Source organism: Malania oleifera, chromosome 13 (genome assembly GCF_029873635.1).
Source record: "Malania oleifera isolate guangnan ecotype guangnan chromosome 13, ASM2987363v1, whole genome shotgun sequence".
Taxonomy (NCBI): domain Eukaryota; kingdom Viridiplantae; phylum Streptophyta; class Magnoliopsida; order Santalales; family Ximeniaceae; genus Malania; species Malania oleifera.
In genome coordinates, this window is record NC_080429.1 from 19,567,520 (window position 1) to 19,588,385 (window position 20,866).

Below are 20,866 nucleotides of genomic sequence, written 5' to 3' on the forward strand. Positions count from 1 at the left end.
TTGGATGTTTCATGCATGTTTTCTTGTAAATCATTTTATTCTTGTTTGTTTCGGCCCTCAAATTCCTTCCCTCTTGTTAATTTTTTGCAGAAAGCCAGGGTCCCCCTTAATGTTAAGACTTTTGTGTAGATGGGCATTCTTAATAGAGAACACCAACAATCTCATGCACATTAGGATGCTTGTGTATGTGCTACGCTGGTGTTGATCTTGTTCATCTATTTCTTCACTCTGCTGGTGCTTGGATTCTATAGAACAAACTCTTCCGTTTTATTTGGTGAGTGTTGGGTATGTCTTAACTCTTTAGAAGATACTCTCTTGACTGCTTTAGTGGTTTTGGGAGGAAAAAAGAAGCAAGTACAGTATGGTATTGCACATTTTTGTCTATTTCATGTGTGAATTGGCTTGACAGAAGTTATCACCATTGCCAATGACCATTAAATGACTACTAATTTGCTGTGGGACAGGATCAATTTTTTTTCTGCGTCATTATGAGCTTTCTCTTCTGGATGTTTTGGGTGCTTTGGTCTCTGTAATCTTCAGGGAGATTGGATGGCAGTGCCAGCTCTATCTCTTGTACTGGTTTTGTTTTCTCTTGTTTTATGTTCCTTTTCTTTCTTTTATTTTATTTTCTTTTTTTTCTGTGGAAGCTTTCTTATCTTCATTGTATATTCTTTCTTATGTACATAATTTCTTTCCCTACTAAAAAAAATTATAAAATATTTAGTTCTAAATCTTGCATCATTATGTTTATTAACAGAATCTAAAGTTTCATTAAAAAAAATCATGCTTAACATCAATTTCCTCTTTTAAAATCAAAATCTACACTGAAATTTTTGTAATACTAAAGCCTTGAAATTTTTTAGTCGAAATCTATAACCTTTGAGCTTCACCACAATGTGTATGAGATTGCACGCATGAAGGAATTTTTAAAATATTTTGCACAATAATAAATAAATAAAGTTGAGATGCAACTTGCCACCCTATCTGTTGCTGGACTCAAAACATATCAGATACAGTATGCACCAATTAAGAATTACAGAAGAATGCAGCTAATGTAACTATGCACCAATGCATCTAACATCACTTTTCCACAACTAACAAAGAAGAAAATGGAAACAAAAAGAAAGACAGCAGAAAAATAAGATAAGATCAATTCAGAAACAAATTAGCAATACTATCTACTCAATAAATGGTGGGAATGGATCAAACAATCAGAATTGCATCACTCCAACAATGCAATTCCCTACAACAACCTCAAAATCAAATCCAACATTATCAATAATTCTACTATTCATTTTTATCTGAGAGAAGGAAAAGTTAATTCTCTTAATAATATATCAACAAAACAAGAAAAGAAAATCACCAAATCCATTATGCAGAAGCAATAGATTTAGATTACCCATGAAACATCAAATAAATTTTATTTTGTAGAAAAAAAATTTACATGATTGTTTCATGGCAACATATCATCACAAGGAGCGTAGAGAATGAAAATAATTAATTGTGACAACATAATTGATGATTTTGGATCACAGTTACTTACTCCTTGCACAAATGAGCACTGTCTTTGTTTAGCTGATTAAGTCGATCCAATTTTTCTGTTAAGAAAAAGTCAAATGTTCGTTTTAAACCAGAGGGAAAAAAAAATAAAAAAAACTTTAAAAAAAAAAACTGAAAAAAACTAAAAACAAATATAGCAAGACTGGTGACTGCAAGAGAAAATTTGAAAGTAAACCATGAAATGTGAACCTGCACAGAGGTGGATTCCACCCTTCTCAAAGTCAACACGTAGGTAATGCGCTGCCCTTTGAGCTTCTTGGGAGAGCAAATGGCCATCTTGCTCAGCTTTCAACACCGCATTGTATAAAGCATGATTTGTATTTAGATACTGTACAGTTATTGGCAATAGAGCATGCATTTGAAGAAATCATTTAGAAATATGTAGAATCAATACAGAAAAAATATAACTCTTAACCATAAACATTGCCAATTGCATCAAGCATAAATCAAAGTTAACTGATTTCAGTTTTCAAGTATTGTTATTAACAAATAACATAACAGGTATTATTTGCATAAAGCAAATGAGCACCAAAATTGCTGCAAAAAAATTGTTAAAAACCATTGAACCTAAAAGTCAATACTATATGAAACAAAAGGAAAGCAAATAATGATATGGGTCACCTAACTTGGGAATATCCATTAATAAATTATCCAAAGGATTACTTGAAACCGTTTCATCAACTATAAGTTACTCTGCTCAAAGGACCCAGCTGGTCCAAGACAATTAGCTAAATCCCATGACACCATTTCAGAAATTCTGCTGCTCAAACTTGCTTACAGCCACTAAGCTAATCCAATATAACAAAATATCACCTGTGGATCCAGGACACTAAAGAGCTGCCTTCCAATCCTTTTGAAGGTCAGGCAGTGATAAAAGCCCAGTGGAAAAAGATATAAACCAAAAGAATTGGCCTAAAAAGAAGCCAAGAACACCACTCCATCCCATAAGAAGTCAGAACAATTTATGCAGCCCTTAACAATTCTCAAGTTCATCTCTATCCAAAGAATCCACATGATAGCGCATACAGCTCCACTGCAAAGAACATTACCATCTTGATTTCGGCCAAAACCCCCTATATTTCACCAGCAAAAGATCACCAACATTCTGCAGTGCCATCAAGTCTTCACAAAAATAAGAGAAGATTATTCCATGGCTGGCTTTGCCACCTTACAATGCACAAACAGGTGAGCATTTGTTTCATTAAACTCACAGCACACGATGCACTGATCCGGAAGGAGGTCTGTAGGGTCTTCTTTTTTGAAGTGAGTCATGCATGTTAATCCAACTTGGTCTATGGAAGAGGAGATATTGAAAATCCGAAAAGAAGGATTTTGAAGTGAACAACCTCAAAAGATCAACTCCCCCCCCCCCCCAGCACTATTTTGTCCTCCTTATTGGAAGGAACAAAGTGGTCCAAAATGGAGAGTAAGGTGGTAAGCTCATCAACCTCTCTTTCGTTGAGATTCATTTTCCACGAAACAACAACCCTCTTCAAAAAGATGAATGAACTGACAGGTGCATTATAGAAAGAGCAGAGCTTGAACAACCAGGGCACCTTCAGTTACAAGGACATATCCCCCACCCAAAAATCCTCCCAAAAGCGAACCTATTCCCATTTCCAATTCCTGCTAAAAAGCAAGTAAAAGAGAAGAACATACTCGCCACCAGGTCTGCAGGCATGAATGGGAAATAATGCCACTACTCTCTTTGTAGCGCCCCAAACGTGGTGGGCCCAGAGTGTCATTTCCTATACATATATCTCTGATACCATAAGTAAAACGACCCAAACCCGAAATGGGGTCCCAGGTGCTCCTGTCCATATCTGAATATAAAACCTACAACGGAAGATAATTAAACCTCAAAATACTTTACCAGAGTTCTAAACCATCCCAGTTACACATATGTATTTCCATGTCCTATATATTACATGCCAAAATAAACTGAACATACCAAATCCAGTGTCTCACAACACTAACGATAACTACCAAAAACTAATCCTAGCCCCATAGCACGCTGGGCTCGATTCCCTGTAGGACCTAAAATATGAGATGGATAAATGGATGAGACACTTCTCAGTAAGACGGATTAGATTATCATCAGTGTGACGCTAACATGAGTTTTAGGGTGAACATAATACATTCTTTTATTTAACTGAACATGAAAAGCATTATTAAACCTATACTCACACCTTTATAACTGAAAAATACATACATTTGCCTTGATAACATACGGTCGGCTCATTATAGCCCATTTTTCATAAATAACATATATGGATAGAGAACCTTCCTTATTGGGCCATCATATAACATCATGAATAACCCCCATGATCAGGTTGTGCGGTCTAAAGACTAGACCTAACAATCTGGCTAGCCAACCACTGCTAGATCAACATAACATGCACTAAAGTACGATTTGCCTATCGTAGCTTGGTCTGGACTCCAGGGATGGTCCACAACTCTTCGCAGGTCAAATCAACTATCTAAGGCCTATACGTCCACTACCGTGTGGCTGCACTAATACTTTCACTAGCTGCGGTACCGAGCTTCCATAAAATCTAGTCCCTCAGGGTTCATAAATCATATATATAATTTACGTAATAAAAACAGTAACATGAACTCATTTTCACAAATCCGTATAAAACCTTTCATGTTCACAATTCCATATAAAACTTGTCGTATCGTATCTCGGCATAAAGTCGTCATATCGTAACCCGACATACAGTCGTCATATCATAACCCGACATACAGCCGTCATATCATAACCCGGCATACAACTGTCATATCATAACTCAGCATACAGCCGTCATATCTTTCACTGTGTAATACCATGAAAACCATTAGGCTTAATTACGCAATAATTATCGTTCTCATGCCACACGATTTGAGTGGGAAATCATAATATAGTAAACTGCCCGGGGAAAATACACTTTGCTAAAAACAAGTTTATAATCATCTCCGTAATTTTATTTAGCTCTTAATATAAGTTTTATATGAAAAAGGAGATGATTACCCTTACTCACTTTAGTTTTCCCCAAATACGTATATAATACGCAAACCCTCATTTTCATACGCCTGATTCATTTAAAAATCATACATAGTATACCTGTATACATATACTTCAGTTTAATCGGTTCACATTTCAAAAATAACTAACATAATCTAATCCCCTTACTTGTTCCTGAAAAACTGCCTACTGCTTTAGAGAACAAAACCCTAGCTTCTCAATCGGTCGAGGAGCGAGGACCGATTAGCCGGGAGGAGAGAGAGAGATGATCAGAGAGCGAGGGAGAACTCTGGATGAGCTTAGGAGAGAGAGGGTCACGTGAGAGGGTGAGAGGAGAGAGAGAGACTCTAAAACCCTAATAAGAGAGAGAAAAATATAAGAGTTATGTTAAAATTAAGTTTACTTCTCACTTAAGTAAGCTCAGCCTGGGGAAAACCATCGACGGTTTTCCTAAAACTGTCAACGGTTTGGTCACTTACCAAACCAATTTTCCCCATATTCTTATATAAAAACATTCAGTTGTTGAAACCGTCGACGATTTCCCTGAGATTTCTGAAACCGTTGACAGTTTGGTCTTACCAAACCATTGCCCTACTGAAACCCTCGACGGTTTTTCCTATTTCCTTTCTTTTCTTTTTCTTTCTCTTTTTCTTTTCTTTTTCTTGGTTCGGGTTCCTACACTCTTGTCTCCCATCCATTACAATAGAGCCCATATTTACTTTTAATCTCATCGTGCCGTAGGGAGACGAAACCTCCACAACCATTTACTAGTTAGGAAGATATTTTTGGAAATCGCATTGCAAAGACCCAGGGAAGTGAGTAGAAACTAAGTTAGAATTATGGAGAGAAATTTTAGAATTTAGAGGTTTTAGGATAAGTAGAAATAAGACAAAATATATTAAATGTAATTTCAATAGCATAGGTACATTGGAAAAAAGATCAACTTAATGGTCAAAAAGTTAATAGTATTACTAGATTTTGATACCTTGGATCTATTATGCAAGCTCAAATAGAAATCTAAGATGATGTTGAATGTAGAGTTAAAGCAGGGTGGGTAAAATGGAGAAGTGCTTCAGGCATGTTATCCTATTCAACTGCATAATCACCTATTTTAATATTTCCTAAAGTTTTATTGAAAATTTCCATCATTTACTATAAATTTCCGCAATTTCTTTAAATCAAAATCAAAAATTCCATCAAAATTTCCATAAATTGAGACCATCGCAATTTCCATCGAAATCAAAATTTAAGTCCTTGATCCTAGATACCTTAAAATTAAGGAAAGTTTTATAAGATAGCTATAGTTTTATAAGATAGCTATAATACTAACTACGCTATATGGATAAAAATGTTAGACAACTAAGAAACAGCATTACCAAAAACTAAAAGTCATTGAAACAAGAATGCTAAGGTGGATAAGGGGTACAACGTTTACAGATAAATCATTGAATGAACATATGCACCATAAGTTAAGCATAGCACCTATAGAAGATAAGATAAGGGAGGAGCAACTCAAATGGTTTGGGCATGTACAGCGCAGGAGTGCACTAGTGACAAGGAGTGAGCTAGTCACTCTTACTAGTTGTGAAATGGGTAGGGTAGACCTAAAATTTTGGAACGAGATAATGACTAGGAATTTAACAGCCCTTAATTTTTCAAAGGAAATTGCCTACGATCATGTAAATTGGCAAAAAGAGATTCATGTAACCCCACATAGTAGGATTAAGGTGTGTTTGGTTATTGTGGTTGCATTGCCAAGACCATGTTCCCTTCATATTTAAATCTAACAACCTCCAACTAACTAAGTGATTTCTCCTATCTTTCCAAAATCCCAACCAAATGAATGCATCAAACTCTCCAGACACTAAGCATGATGCAAATTTCGAGCTCCTTTTCCAACCCTCCAGCCTCCTTAATCACTGCAGAAATTTGGTTGCCTCCAAGGGGGAGTCCAAGTTAAGTTAGTGTCCATTCAAGGGGTGCACAACCCACCAAGGTCCTAAACCTCAATTAGTCCCCAATACCCAAGTTGATGTTGTCTAACCCACTTTTAGACAAGTTGATTTTTAATCCCAACATCTTCTCAAATATTTTAAGCAAGATAATAACCTTACAAAATTTCACAACATTGTCTTCAAGAAAACACACAAATTCATTGAACTGAAGATCCCTCCCCATATAAAGGCCCTTGATCACCCTCAAACCTTGTGAGTGCGAGAACAACCTACTCAAGGTATCCACCACTAGGATAAACAAGTAAGGAGACAATGGGTCCCCTTGCCTAAGCCACCGGACACCTTGAACCACTCTCTCAAGTGACTATTGACAATAACTGACAAGCAAATCAAGTATAGGCAGCCTCTAATCTATTTTCTCCACACCTCCCCAAAACCTTTCATGCTTATCCCATTATCCAAGAAGCCCCAATCAGCCATATCACAGGCTTTCCCAAAGTCTAGTTTAAACTCTCCTACCCCTCCTAACATCCTCCACCACCTTGTTAGCCAAAACCCACAAGCACTGCGTCTAAAATTTGTTTGTCACAAATAAACGCAGACTGTGCTAGGACCTTGGAGAGGATTTTGTAGAGACTAGAAACATGATTGACAGGTCTGAAGTCCCTCACTCTCGGGGATCTCTCCTTCTTGAGGACAAGGGTGACAAAGATAGAGTTCGTAATACTCACCTCATTATGATGAAATTATTCGAAAAACTGTGTGAGGTAATCTTTCAAGACCTCCCATTTCTTTCAAAACCCATGGCAAAACCATCCAAGCCAAGAGCCTTCTCGTTTCCCAACTTGAACACAAATTCATTTCATTTCTTCATCCTCAAAAGATCTTTCAAGTGACCAAGTAGAACTCACCTCAATTAGGCTCCAATCAAGACCATATACCATCACTATTTGAGGCCTCCTCACTAAACAATTTTTAAAAGAAGTTAGTAAGCTCGTCCCCAAACCTATGATTGCCTTCTCACCACAATCCATAGTCTACTTCCAATTCCCTGATGTAGCCTTTCCTCCTCCCACACACCACCTTAAGAAAATTCGAAGTTGCAATCCCCCTCCTTAACCCCCTACACCCAGCTTTCTGACACCAACACGTATCCTCACTCCATAAGCTAACCTCCAAATCATTACAAAGAGAAGACCTCCTAGACCTATCCTCCTCATCTACATGGCGATGCTCCTCGAGCATGTCCAATCCACCAATTTATGAAAGGATATTGTTTTTTGCTTCTTTGGTGATGCCAAAAATCTCTTTATTCCCAATTTTCAGCTTTGATTTCACGTACTTCAATTTTTTCAATACCTTAAGACCCTCCTACTCCTAGACTAGACACTCACCCCACCAAACTTTAATGCTTTCTTGCAATGAGGGGTGTGTTAGCCACTACACCAAATTAGACTTGAAAAGGAGACGCTTGTGGCCAAAGATAGGCCTAGGAAGAGTATCCTAGACAAGATGTGGAAATGTGTCTTCCCACATGTTAGTAAACAAGAATCTATCAATGTGAGAGGAAGCTCATATTTCTCCTGACATAAATCATTGTTTAAAGGAAGATCCCTAAGCCCACAATCCCAAACAAGAGAATAAAATTTCCTGATACTTGTAGAGATACTAGAACTCCCTAGATTATCTTTAGAGCTGGTGACATTTAAGTCCTCCCACCACCGCCACACAACGCAAACTGCACAAGCCAAAGACACCTGTCAATTCTTCCAAGAACGAGTTCCTCAAGGAAGACAAGTTTGGGCCATAACCAATGTAAACCAACACTCTCCAAAGCCTCTAAGATCTTATAGGACTGACAAAGCAAAAGACCCCTCAAGGGGCATCCTTTGAGGACGCCACCCTCATGTCCTAGAAATAACCACTTGGCCCTCAACACCCTAGATGAGGGTAGTGCAACCTAGTATTTGTTTCTACAGTCCTAGAGATATCTAAGGAGGAAAGGATCTACTTCCCGCAGCTTAGTTTCTTGGAGGGATAAAATGTTAGGGCTGACTTTACTTACAAGCTCCTTGACTACTCTGCTATTACCTCACTCCCTTAAACCTCTAAAATTCCAAGAAAGGATCTTCATTTAACACAGCTAAAGACCCTCAAGGCCTTGCCTCCTTGTTATATTCAACCAATGAAGCATTCCCTCCTCAATTTCTTAGCCTTCTTCAAAGGGATTGGAAAGCAACTTTGGAGAAATTTTTTCGTTTTTTTCTTTTGCACTTTTTCCTTGGAGGATTTCTTATCCTCATTCCACTATATTTATGTCTTCTATTTAATAGATCTATTTTATTATCTGAAAGAAATTCTAAGCCTTCTTTCCATCCCCTAACTCCCTTTCCTCAAACTTAACTCTCTCCCCTCTAATTTATGAGGGCGAGGTCCAACTTATACAGGAGATCCTGGACCTGATTATCCCTCTCATCATCTAATAAATCCACAGTTTTGGAAGCTTCCTCCTCAGATGACTCCCTACAAGACAAAAGGGTGACTCAAAATGTTTATGAAACTCCACCAAAATAGGGCGATTACCAAAAAGAAGAGCATTACCTCTGGATGGTCATTTCCCAATTTTGTGGTTGCTAGGATTAGAAATGAAGTGGTCACTTGGCAATTGTTTGAATTCAAATGATGTGCAAGATGGGCATCTGAAATATTTAGGCAAAGATTATCCTATATTTGGACCTTGTCTAATTTTGCATTTCTATGATAGGCAATTCTGCAATCTTTGTCAAATAATAAATCCTCTTAGCTCTCTCCCGCTATAGCCATGTCTTCCTCTAAGAACCCACTTTCCTTGCAAAGATGTTCAATTAGAAGCCTCTCATTCTTGGAGGAGTGGGGACTAAAAGAGTCTTTGTCATCTTCATTGAAATTCATTTGTGACTCTTTTCCCTCAGAGCTGGCAGTTTTCTATTTGAACACCCAACTCCCAAGATCTTCCTATAAGCTTTTGATAATCTCTTCAATGTGGATTTTTTGGATTCTACCAGGCTAGAGGGCTTTCCTTTTTCGTAGCATGCCCTAGCTTCTTCGTGGGTTCTACAAATGACCCTAAAGGAATGGATTTGGGCTGCCTTTTTAAGAGAACCTATTTAGAGCTCTTTTGGGCTTTAATTTGGGCTGCTCTCAACTGCCCCCACACAGGACTTGCTATTGTGGGTTCTTGGGCCTTCCCAATTATGGGCCTAGCACTAACCAGTGACTTAGCCAGGCATAAAATAATTCAAATTCGTATTTGAATATTTTCCTTAAAGTGCATGTTGAGACTCCATGCTACTTGCCCCAAGAAAGATCTTTTCCTTTTTACCCGTTTTTTGGTTTCTTTATTGCTTCCCTTGCTCATCGAAACTCCTCGATTGCCAGTGAGACAGAAGTGCAATTCTTAAGAAGATTGAGTGCTTCTTTGATTTGATTTGTATATCCACATTGGATGAACAGCAGTCGAAGCATCTCAATTCTTGGTGGTTCTTAGCTCTATTGCTCCCATTTTCCTTGCTCTTCAAGGCTTCCCAAAACTTTTTCCAACCCGATGAAGGACCCCTTTGGCAGTATCCTCTCTCTTATGAGATGACCCTCCCAAATGAGTTTGCCCTCAGCCTTCTCATGATAATGTGGTTGGGAGCCCTAAATATCCTTACCCAAGGGATTGTTGTATTCAAAAAGAGGAATGATCACAATTTTATTTCCAGCCAAAGTCAATCCTCGTCTAAAAGAGAGATGAAGAAGCATCATAGATTAGATCTTTCTGTGATGCACCAAGCTCTACTTCTCTCTTCTAATATGAACTAGTGATTTTAAAGGCGTTTTTGAGGCGTGCCTTTAGGCGTTTTAGGCCAAAAACACACCAAGGCATAAGTGAAAAGGAGTAACTCCATAAAAGCGTACACATTAGGTAAAAAGGCGTACGCATTAGACAAAAACCCTAGCTTTTTTACACCTCAGCGTCAAGGCGTACGCCTTTCGGTATTGCACTGAAACCCTATCCTACCTCTCTCTCTTGTGAAGCTTCTTCTCCTCTACTCTGTCGACGAAGCCTCTGCTCTCTCTTCAAAGCCTCGACAAAGCCACAGCTCTCTTTTTTGAAGCCTCGACAAAGCTCAAGAAAGCCTCTGCTCTCTCTTTCGAAGCCTCGACAAAGCTCGACGAAACCTCTGCTCTCTCTCGAAGCCTCTACTCTCTCTTTCGAAGCCTCGACGAAGCCTCTGCTCTCTCTCTCTCTCGAATCCTCTGCTCTCTCTCGAAGCCTCTGCTCTCTCTTTCGAGGTCTCTGTTTGATGGGTCTGAGGTTCTTGGAAAGAAATTTGTAATTTGGCTTTTTCTCTTCTGTTTGAAAACTTATGGCTTATTATTATCATTTTTTTTTCTCCATTATTCTAACATTTTTCTCATTTTTATACTATATATAATTTTTTTATTTATTAATTATTTTAAAAAATATAGTCCCAAAATGCTTACACCTCAACGCCTTGAGGCTTACACCTCACCTCACGGAGGGTAAAACGCCTGGCCTTACGCTTTCGCCTTTTAAAACATTGATATGAACTGTTTCTTACTAATCGAGATTTTTTTTACCATCTGGCCATGGGAATGTGACGATTTTTATGGCGAATGTGGAGGTTAAAGCTGCAAACCTGACCTACAAGAGAAGAATGGCAGCAAAGGTTGCAAGGGATTACAGGAGGTTTGAAGGGGTAAGTGAGAATGAGGTTGTGAGAGAACAAATGATACGACAGTGAAATCTAGGTTAAGGCTTAGTAATCTTGCAAATGATATAGGTTATGTCTTTCAGTAACCTGTATACAATTTGTAGAATCATTTTACTAAAATTCAACTGAAATATTGAATATTAATAAAATAGTGCTACAAATTCCATATAGGTTATTGAAAAATATACTAAACATGGTAATCATAAGGACACAATAGTAAGACAATCAATCCCTAGAAATGAGAACATAACACATCATCCAGTTCTTGAAATCAATTTAGCTTGCAATTTCATAGTTTATAAACAGTACACCCCATGTTCATAGAATTTATAAATGAATGCATAATCAATTAAAATTTAAAACTTCCAAACTCATTTCAACAAAATCAACCATTTGCTTGACTTTTGCATCATAATATTATTTGAATTAAATATTTTCTTGAAAAGTTTCTCTAGATCAGTGGACAATGATGCAAGAAATGAACAGTCGTTAAATAAGCTCCAACTTTCCAGCTCTTTGAGAACAGTTTGAACTCTTTGGAGTTTTACCATTTCAATTCATTGAACAGCCAATCAAAACATTCAAAATAAATGAGTACATGCCTCAAGCCAGTTTTGCTGTGTAGTAGGTAAATAAAGATGACGATTAACGAGTTGCTTTAAAACACCATTACTTATTTATCTTTGTAGCTCATCCAAATACAAGACACCAAAAATGTTATGCCACTGTCATTCATGACAATCGAAGGAGGCTTCTCGGAAATCCGTCTAGCTGTTCTAAATATTGTGAGAAAAACACACACAAGATTTTCCAGAATGAATTCAAGCAAGGATCCTAACTAGCATAGGCAGCACTAGTGGCAAGTTTTTGGAAGCTACCAATAACTAGTTGTGCTATTTAACAAGGCAATTCTGCAGCTAGGCATCACTATTACTGTAATACCCCAACCCAAAAAATCTGGGTTGGAATATTAGAGAGCCCTATTATTGTATTAGTTTTATTATGGGCTAAGTAGAGTTAGGAGCCCAAAATCTTTAAGTAATACATAGGGTTTCTTATTATTCCCAATGAGCAAGAAAGAGAAGGAGAAGAAGAGCATTAGTTAAACCCTACAGAGACGTTTCTTATTCCTAGGGCAATAGAGAGGATTGGAACAAGCTATTATTCCTAATGAGCAAGAAAATAAAAAGAGAAGAAGAACATTAGAAAAACGCTAAAGAGTCGTTTCTTATTCCTAGGGCATTAGAGAGGATTGGACCAACCTTAAGTCGCAATTCTACAATTCTCTGAAAGTTTTTGGTATCAAAGTTAGTAAAAAAAAATTATGTTTTGTGGCAAAGTTATTCTTAATTTTCAATTTTGGGTAAGAAGGATGGAGTTACGGAAATTACATACGATTTTTGGGATTTTATGGATTTCTCAAGGATAATTTCTTCTCCCTATCAAATTTATTGTTGTAAGATTGTTAATCATGATCTAAACAAGTTTAAGAATGGTAATTAAAGGAGAATAAGGGATGAAACAATTAGGGTTAGAGAATCAAGATGAATTGGTAGTTATTGGATGTTGGGTTTCGATTGCAGGTCTGATAGCCAGAATCAAATACTAATAATCGAAATTTTGGGGTAGACCTAAAATAACTTGAGAGAAGATAACGAGTAAGGATTTAATATCCCTAAATTTGTCAAAAGAAATGGTCCATGATCGCATAAATTGGCGGAAAAGGATTCATATAGCCGACCCCACCTAGTGGGACTAAATGCTTGGTTTTGTTGTTTGTTGTGTTATCATATATCATTGGAAAGATAATTGAGTCTAGTTTCAAACACCATAAATGGTGCCTTAATCTGATTTTTCTAGAGTTATGCCTAAATCTTTGAGCTGTGAGCAAGTTCAAGATTTGTTAAGCATTTTGTGTTGGGAGTTACGGGACAAATACGGTTGGAAAGATATTTAAGTCTAGTTTCTAATGCAAAAACAGATTGTAATTTCGAGTTTCATAGGATGAGTTATGGCTGTTTTACCTAAGGGGGTGTGGTTTGACAGACTTCAGCCTAAACCTTAGAACCAAGTCTAATATTATGCAATGCTCATGTTTAGGTTTCTAAGCAAGTTTATTGGACATTTCTAGTTGTTTGGAGCATTAGGGAGGTAAGTAGAATCTCACACTCTATTTAATTTGAAAATGAAAATATTTTATTGTTATTCAACATGTTTCAACAATGACAGTTTCTCTTGCATAAAAGTATCAATGAGTTTCTTTATGAAACTTGTCGTGAACGATGATTATTAACAGCCTAGCTAAGGGGTATAAAGTGATTGTAGCACGGTTTTTATCTATGAGTAAGAATTGAGAATGATTATAAAGGGGGGGGAAATGTTTAAAATATTGATTTATGAATGCATATATGAGATTTACATATACAGATATACAGTTTGTTTTATGAATTTGTTTGCATTGCCTACCAAGTGTTAGAATTAATGTATATGGATATAATTGCAATATATACTATATGATAATAATACTGTACTTGATCTGTAGTGTATAAGGTTGAACTTGCTAAGCAACTGTAGCTTTATCCCCTTCTCCTCCCCAAAAATGTTTAAGGTAATGAAAGGAATGCATATGACTTGCAAATTTGGGGAGTTAATGTCTCAAAATGGAGATAGTTATAATTAGATTAGAAATTCTTGGGGTTCTTGCTAGATTAGCTTGAAACTATACAAATTTATATTTGATTTTGACTTGTATTTAAATTCTTTGAAGTTTAGTCTTATTTGATATTCTCTAAGGATTGATCGCCAGCGTATGGTATATTTTAGTGAACCATCATTCATTGAGATTGTTATTTATGAAGAAGTGAAGAAGTGTTACTGCATTTAAAGTCCATTTTCTAGATAGTGCAGTCATAAATAGAAATAGAAAGTGAAGAACACAAGTAGCATTCTTGTTGACTTTCAGCCAAGCCACCCTTCAGTTAATGTAGGTGAGTCAAAGAAGTGAATAAGTACTCCCACAGAACAAAATAAAGTGTGAGCTAGTGATTTTAATTTGCTTTGATACATTATAATAATTCCGCTCTAGTCATCTGCATCAGTGCCTTAATAAGAAAATAGATTCATTATTACTTATCAAAAAATAAAAATAACAAAAGCCAAATGAAGCACGGGTCACCTCACATGTAGATATTCATTAATTCTCATTGACGCCTTGTTGGCTTCCTCAACAAAGTCCCTGAAATATCAAGATATTGAACAATCACCCATGCTAACACCACCAATTCTAATGTTACTACTACTACTACAAAATTCAATTTTCACAAGCATGACAGTATAAGTCATTTGTAAGAACCTGTCTGGATGAGTATGTCGGCACAGTTCTGCAGAGTCAACAACAGAGCAGACCTAACAAATCAATTAATATAATTGTCAAAAACACCTTGAAAGTTGCAAACAACATATAATGAAAAATGAGAAACTAATAAAATTATAATCCTAGTTCTCATTTTGGTTGACAACTAAATTAATGCAAAAGGAAAAAAAACTATTATTATATTACACTTGGAAAATTGAGAAACTCGCTTCCGCTAAGCCAACTAATTTATATTAGGTTTACTTTAGAAGAAACTATTGTTGGAATTCCAAATACTAAAATTCTAATGATTAGATATTGAAAACCTGTCCATTTTGGGTTTCAAAGGAATGTTTTCAGAAAGTATTCATACCAATAACAAAACAGCTAAAAAAATAACAATCATTTCTTGTTTTCCAACATGGGAGCCAAGGCACAACAGTAGAGTTGTCACTGCATGTTCAAGACACGGAAGCAGTCTCTTGCAAAAATGCAACATCTCTGGACCCATTGTGGTCTGCCCTTTCCTCAGACACCACATACATGGGAGCTTTGTGCACTGGGCTGCCCTTTTATCTCTAGTTTTCCAACATCAAAATTGAAAAAAAAAAAAAAAAAATGCTTTTAGAGAAATTTTCAAAAAACCATAAAATGTGCTGCTAAACACAAGGCAATTTCTTTTATTTTTCAATTTTCAAAAACTAAACTTCTGAGGAATGATTCAAAAACATGATCTTAATTTCTTCATCAATCAAACAGAGCATTAAGTCATGAACTTACTGTGTCTGAAATCTCATCCATGGCTCGGATGATATCTGCTGATGAAGGCATCCTAGATATGTAATCAATGAGCTCCCCAGACCTAGCAATTGTCAAAACTCAGTAAAAACATGCAGCTGAATACATCTGCAAAAAAAATAAAATAAAAAAAAATGCAAACGATCCTTATAGAATGTAAGGTCTAACAAAAGAACTCAAAATTCAATATTTCACCTAAGTTTCTATTTTTCATATCCAACATTTTCTTAGGAAAGACAATAAGTTGAACTTAAACTGCACCTGATAAAGGCAGTTGTCAACTATTTCATAATAATAAAAATAGCAATAATAATACGATGCAGAGTCTAAAATGCAGGTTTAGTCCCAAAAGCCTAAAAGATGCTTCTCATTACACATTTGTGAGGAGTAAAATTGAATTTAAGTGATCGTCAATATTGCCCATATACTTTTGTTAATGATATACAATAACATTAGCACGATCTCAATACTAATCAATTCTGAAGCTCACGCAATTTAACGTGGTATTAATCCAAACTGATATCAAAGCATCTAATCTAAGCTAAAAGCAAAGACAAGGAGGAAAAAGATAGTGAAGCATGAAAGCTATTTTCAGCAGACTTTGCATTATTTTCGTCTAAGAATTTTTAAGTAGAACATAGAGAGCATTTCCTTCTCAGTGACTTCTCAGCAGCATTTTTTTCCCACACAGTTAATATTGGTACGTTGGCATGGAATGAACAATTCCGAAACAAAGCCTCAATCTTGTTCTTGGGTGCCAAAGGACGCATGAAAATAAAAGAAGACCGAGTCCAATTGAACAGAGCTTTAATTTTCTTCCTTTTTCTTGTAATTTACAATGGAAGAATTAACCAATCAAGCTTAGCCATCTGCTTGGTTAGGAAATAATGCGTTAAAAATTCCCCAAATAACGTTCAAAAATAAAAATCACGTCTCATAGTTCTCGAAATAATGAAGAATCCTTAAGCCAAGCACCTTAATTAGTTTTCTCCCTTTTCCTCATCTTTTTTTTTCTCGTGAAGCAAACTAAAATGAAAAAGTGTTTATGCTCCGCTTCACCTCTCGATGGCTTCGTCGACGAGGCGTCGGAAACCTTTGGCGGTCGTGAGGTGGTGGAAGCCATAGAGACCGGTGGGATTAGACCGCCCGGTCTGTGGAGCTGTAGAGGTGCGGAGGCGGCGGAGCCCGATAAGACCTGAGGTGCGGAGGCTCGCAGCGGTCTTGCGCAGTAGGGCTGACATTGTTGGGCGTTCCTGAACAGAGATCAGATGCCTGTTTAGGAAAGAAATGGCTTGTGCAGTCACGGTACATATATGCTTTTAACTTCGAGGTTATGTTTTTTTCTCGCAAGATTATGTTAGAGTTCGTCAATTATTTTTTAAGAAAAATATTATTTAATATATTTTATATATATATATAAATTATGAAAAACTCTTTTAAGCTTGATTTTTATTTTTATTTTTTTTAAAGAGTAAAAACACATTAACTTCCTTTAAAATTTAATAAAAAATCTTTACCAATTCTAAAGAACCACAGGAGGTTTTAAGAATTTTAAAAAATTCTTATGAAATTTGCTAAAAAACCATAAACTTATTAATATTTTATAAAAAAATAATCTTTTCATGAGAGGATTGTATCTTTTATATAAGAATCAAAAAAGACTTGTAATATTTTTGAAATCTGAAAGTAGGTTAATAAAAGAAGTGAAGTCTTTTGTCCTTTAAAAAAGAGGAAAGAGAAAGTATACTAACATGAGTTTGTCATTCTTTTAACATTAAATTTATTTTTTTAGTAAATTATTTCTTTTGAAAAATGTTGTATAATTTTTACACAAAAATTATAGGATTATCTAAATTTTAATTATATTTTTTAAATTTGACATATTTATTTAGCCATTTTAAATTTTTTTTTCTACACTCTACAACTTTTTTTATGAACTTCAAACATTAGTATACTCAATAATTTTTATAGCAACCTAAATAAGTTTTTTTTTCACCTATCTTTTTCTAAAAACATATTTTTATTAGACATAATGTATGCTTTCGTATATTTATAAATAAGTATTTTTTTTCATCTATCCTTTTCTAAAAATATATTTTTATTAAACATAATGCATGCATTCGTATATTTTATTTTATGCAAAAAGTTTGTTTCCCTAGATTAAAACACATGATCAACCAATCAAAAATGAATAACCTTACTACTAATTCAAAGTTCACCCTTACTAGCTCCCAGGGAAGGAGACTAAATTAATAAGCCTTACAACCTTTATAATATTTATCATATTATAAGTGTCCTTAGGTTTTTGGATGTGACAATAAACCTTTCTACTATTTATTTTAGTTATAAAGCAACCCTTTTATTTGAAAATATATATACATAGAGGGAGCAAGCATTTTTTTTTTAAAAAAATGAATGAGGGAATGTCAAGTAAGATGTAGAAATAAGGAAAATACAAGATTAACTTTTTAATACTTAATTTTTAACACTTCTCAGGAAAAAAAAAAACGTGATATATTATTTATATATATCAGTATAATAATTCAACAGTTAAAAAAATTAATAATATCGTAATAAAATTTATTTTATTGTAAGGCAATTTAGCAAACTAAGTTCTTATCCCAAATTTTTTTAAAAATTTTCAGCTGTTTTGCAATTAGCTATGACCACTAAACAAAATTCTTTATGTAACACCTATAATAAAATAAAAATAAACACTAGTCCACCAATTATTGATATTACACTCAGTTCCAAAGAAGTCGAAAATTATTTCATGAAGACAATTGTAAAAGTTAAAAATTAACAAGATTGAAATGTTTAAAAACATTGAGCATTTCTATAAAGGATGAGTTATTTAGTTGAATTAAGAACGAAACCTGATATAAGTCTACTTCAACATTCATTATAATTTTATTGAAACCTCATTAAAACTAATGATGAGAATAGATGACCCTGTCCAAATAAGGGACAAAGCCTCTTACCCTATATTTGGAAGCATCAAATTAATACTTTAAATATAAATAAAACATAACATAAAATTATATTGTTTTTCTTCCAAATCTATATAAATTTAAATCTAAACCCCAAATACTTGTTCCCAAACATTATCGAAGACAATTTGGCAAGTTGAGTCCCCATACCCTAGTGAGCTTCTGGGCTCCCGAGCATCTTGAAAGGATAAATATAATTATAATGTTACGTTAATATAAATTGTTAGACTTGGATTAGCCGTATCAATCAACATGAAACTAATTACATCTTAAAAAGAGCCAATGATTATTTTGACACCTATATTTTAAATTAGTACAATTAATTTAACATTTATACTTATTAATTTATTCAATAATACCCCTCATTATAGTAATATATATTGCTTCCTTACCCAAAAAATATGTAGGATGAATTTGAGATGAGTATCATTGGAGAGCTCACCTTCTTCCTCATACTCAAAATAAAATAAATAAATAAATAAATTTCATCAACCAAATCAAATACATCAAAGAACTACTCAAGAGATTTTGCATGGATGAAACAAAAGAGCTAAATACTCCTATAAGTAACTCAATCAAACTTAAAAATGATGAGTAAAGTGTAAGCATGGATGTCAAACAATATAAGCGTATGATTGGTTATTTTCTTTACTTGACAATAGTAGACCGAGTATCATGTTTAGTGTTTGCATATGTTCTCAGTTTCAATCAATTAGTAGAAAATGCAACTAGTAAAGAAATCATATTAAAGGCGGTGGAAGAGGCAGATATTGATGAGAGAGGAATTGCATCAGTGATTAAAAATGGCAGTGTTGGTCAACATCTAATCCATATGTTGTAGCATATCCTAATAAAGAAGGACATTTCATGATCAAGTTGTCATGCCCCGAACCCGCAGATGGGTCTCAGGTGTGAATTTAGTAACCTAACATGTCTTTGTATCAATTAAAACATATATGATACTACACTGAATGAGGATCCGACCCCGTGGGGTACACGTACACCCTATACACGTTCACATACATATCCATACACCTCAAATGCGCAGCGAAAATATTCTTTCTAATACATACATCGTACCATACCAGAGTCTATACATGACTAGAGTCTACACTCCAAAATACAATACATACCTCGGGTGTCTACAAAACCCAACAATGGCAATCAGGTTACAAAATCCGTACTTACACAAGTACTCTACGTAGCTAACCGACACCCACGCTCCTAAACGCTAGGATGCTAGGTTCGGCTACTCGAAGGACCTGACAAACATTTGTATATTCAGGGTGAGACACCTCTCAATAAATAAGAAAGTAAGTTATATCAGTGTGTGGCATACAAGTGTTATTTCAACATAAAACATAACACGATACAGTTCTAGTATTTTAACAATCTAGTTCCAGTACATACGATACCAAATATACGGTCAGTGTCGTCACACTCAAGCACCCGATACCCTATAATAATCGAAGCCTCATAACAATATCGTTGCCAGTACGGTGTCCACTCACACCCATTGATGACCAGCCGAAACAAACAGACGATATTTCACACCCTCAGATATAGAGTCGGACACTCTCGCCCACGGTATTTAGCCGAGACATAGTGTTTGCCCACGGTAATTAGCTAAGACGTGGCAAAATTTCACAAAACTTGGAACAATTTTTGGAACTCATGTTCCTATACCCATCAGCGTACGGTAATTAGCTGCCCCTAGCTGTTTTACAAAACCTGGAACATTTTACATACAACAGTTCATTCCACACTTATTTGAGTATACGACAATCATATCGTTTTCAATTCGAGAAATACAGTTTAATACAAATACAGCTACAGTCTTCTCATTACTATAGTTTTATACAACATATTTTCTGAAATTATGAATAGCTTCCCAAGAGAGGGGGTGAATTGGCTTTTAAAACTTTCGTTTTTGTTCTTTATAGAATTCTTAAACTTATTTTATTTCTTTTAACCAATTCATGACTTATTTGTTTAAGTTGTTAAGCACTCAAGCACTTAGTTTCTTTATTTAATCTTTAACCATACAAACATCCAATCATTCAACCAAACCAATCAACTATAATTAGAAAGTAAACAAACAAGCCAATACACAACACTTATGTAATATAAAAACTCAAGATAGTTGTTTGTTTATATTACCCAAATTTGAACCAAGCCCTGTAGTGAATGAGAATTTATGCTTGCTGATGTAAAGCCTTGTATAGATGAATCTAATCACTATTTCCAAATATTTAGAACTCGAATAAACTCTTGGTAAATTTATCTTTGGGATGTTAACCAAGTAACGTACTCACGTATGGTTTCCGCAATATATGGTGTAACCAACGTACTCCTTTTCGGTTTCCGCAACCCAAATCAAAATTAAACCTTAAGTTTGTTTGATTTCCAAATATACGTAGTTTATATGATTTTCAAATTTAAACCGT

At 35.3% G+C, this 20,866-nt stretch overlaps 1 protein-coding gene across 3 annotated transcripts in view; it reads right to left on the reverse strand.

The window, feature by feature from the left end:
• LOC131146932 (mitochondrial intermediate peptidase, mitochondrial) overlaps positions 1-16,698 on the reverse strand; it is a 59,889-nt gene extending 43,191 nt beyond the window's left edge. Inside the window, exons 1-6 of one of the 3 annotated variants that reach the window (XM_058096786.1) lie at positions 16,489-16,698; positions 15,412-15,493; positions 14,632-14,684; positions 14,460-14,514; positions 1,750-1,888; positions 1,544-1,598 (exon numbers count right to left, since the gene is read on the reverse strand). In XM_058096786.1, coding sequence (XP_057952769.1) covers positions 1,544-1,598; positions 1,750-1,888; positions 14,460-14,514; positions 14,632-14,684; positions 15,412-15,493; positions 16,489-16,670 — 566 coding nt within the window. In that variant the 5' untranslated portion in view covers positions 16,671-16,698. Of the gene's footprint in view, positions 1-1,543; positions 1,599-1,749; positions 1,889-14,459; positions 14,515-14,631; positions 14,685-15,411; positions 16,299-16,404 lie in introns of those variants that run through there. The other 2 variants (XM_058096787.1, XM_058096788.1) reach the window with 2 other exon arrangements.
• Positions 16,699-20,866: the final 4,168 nt, after the last annotated feature.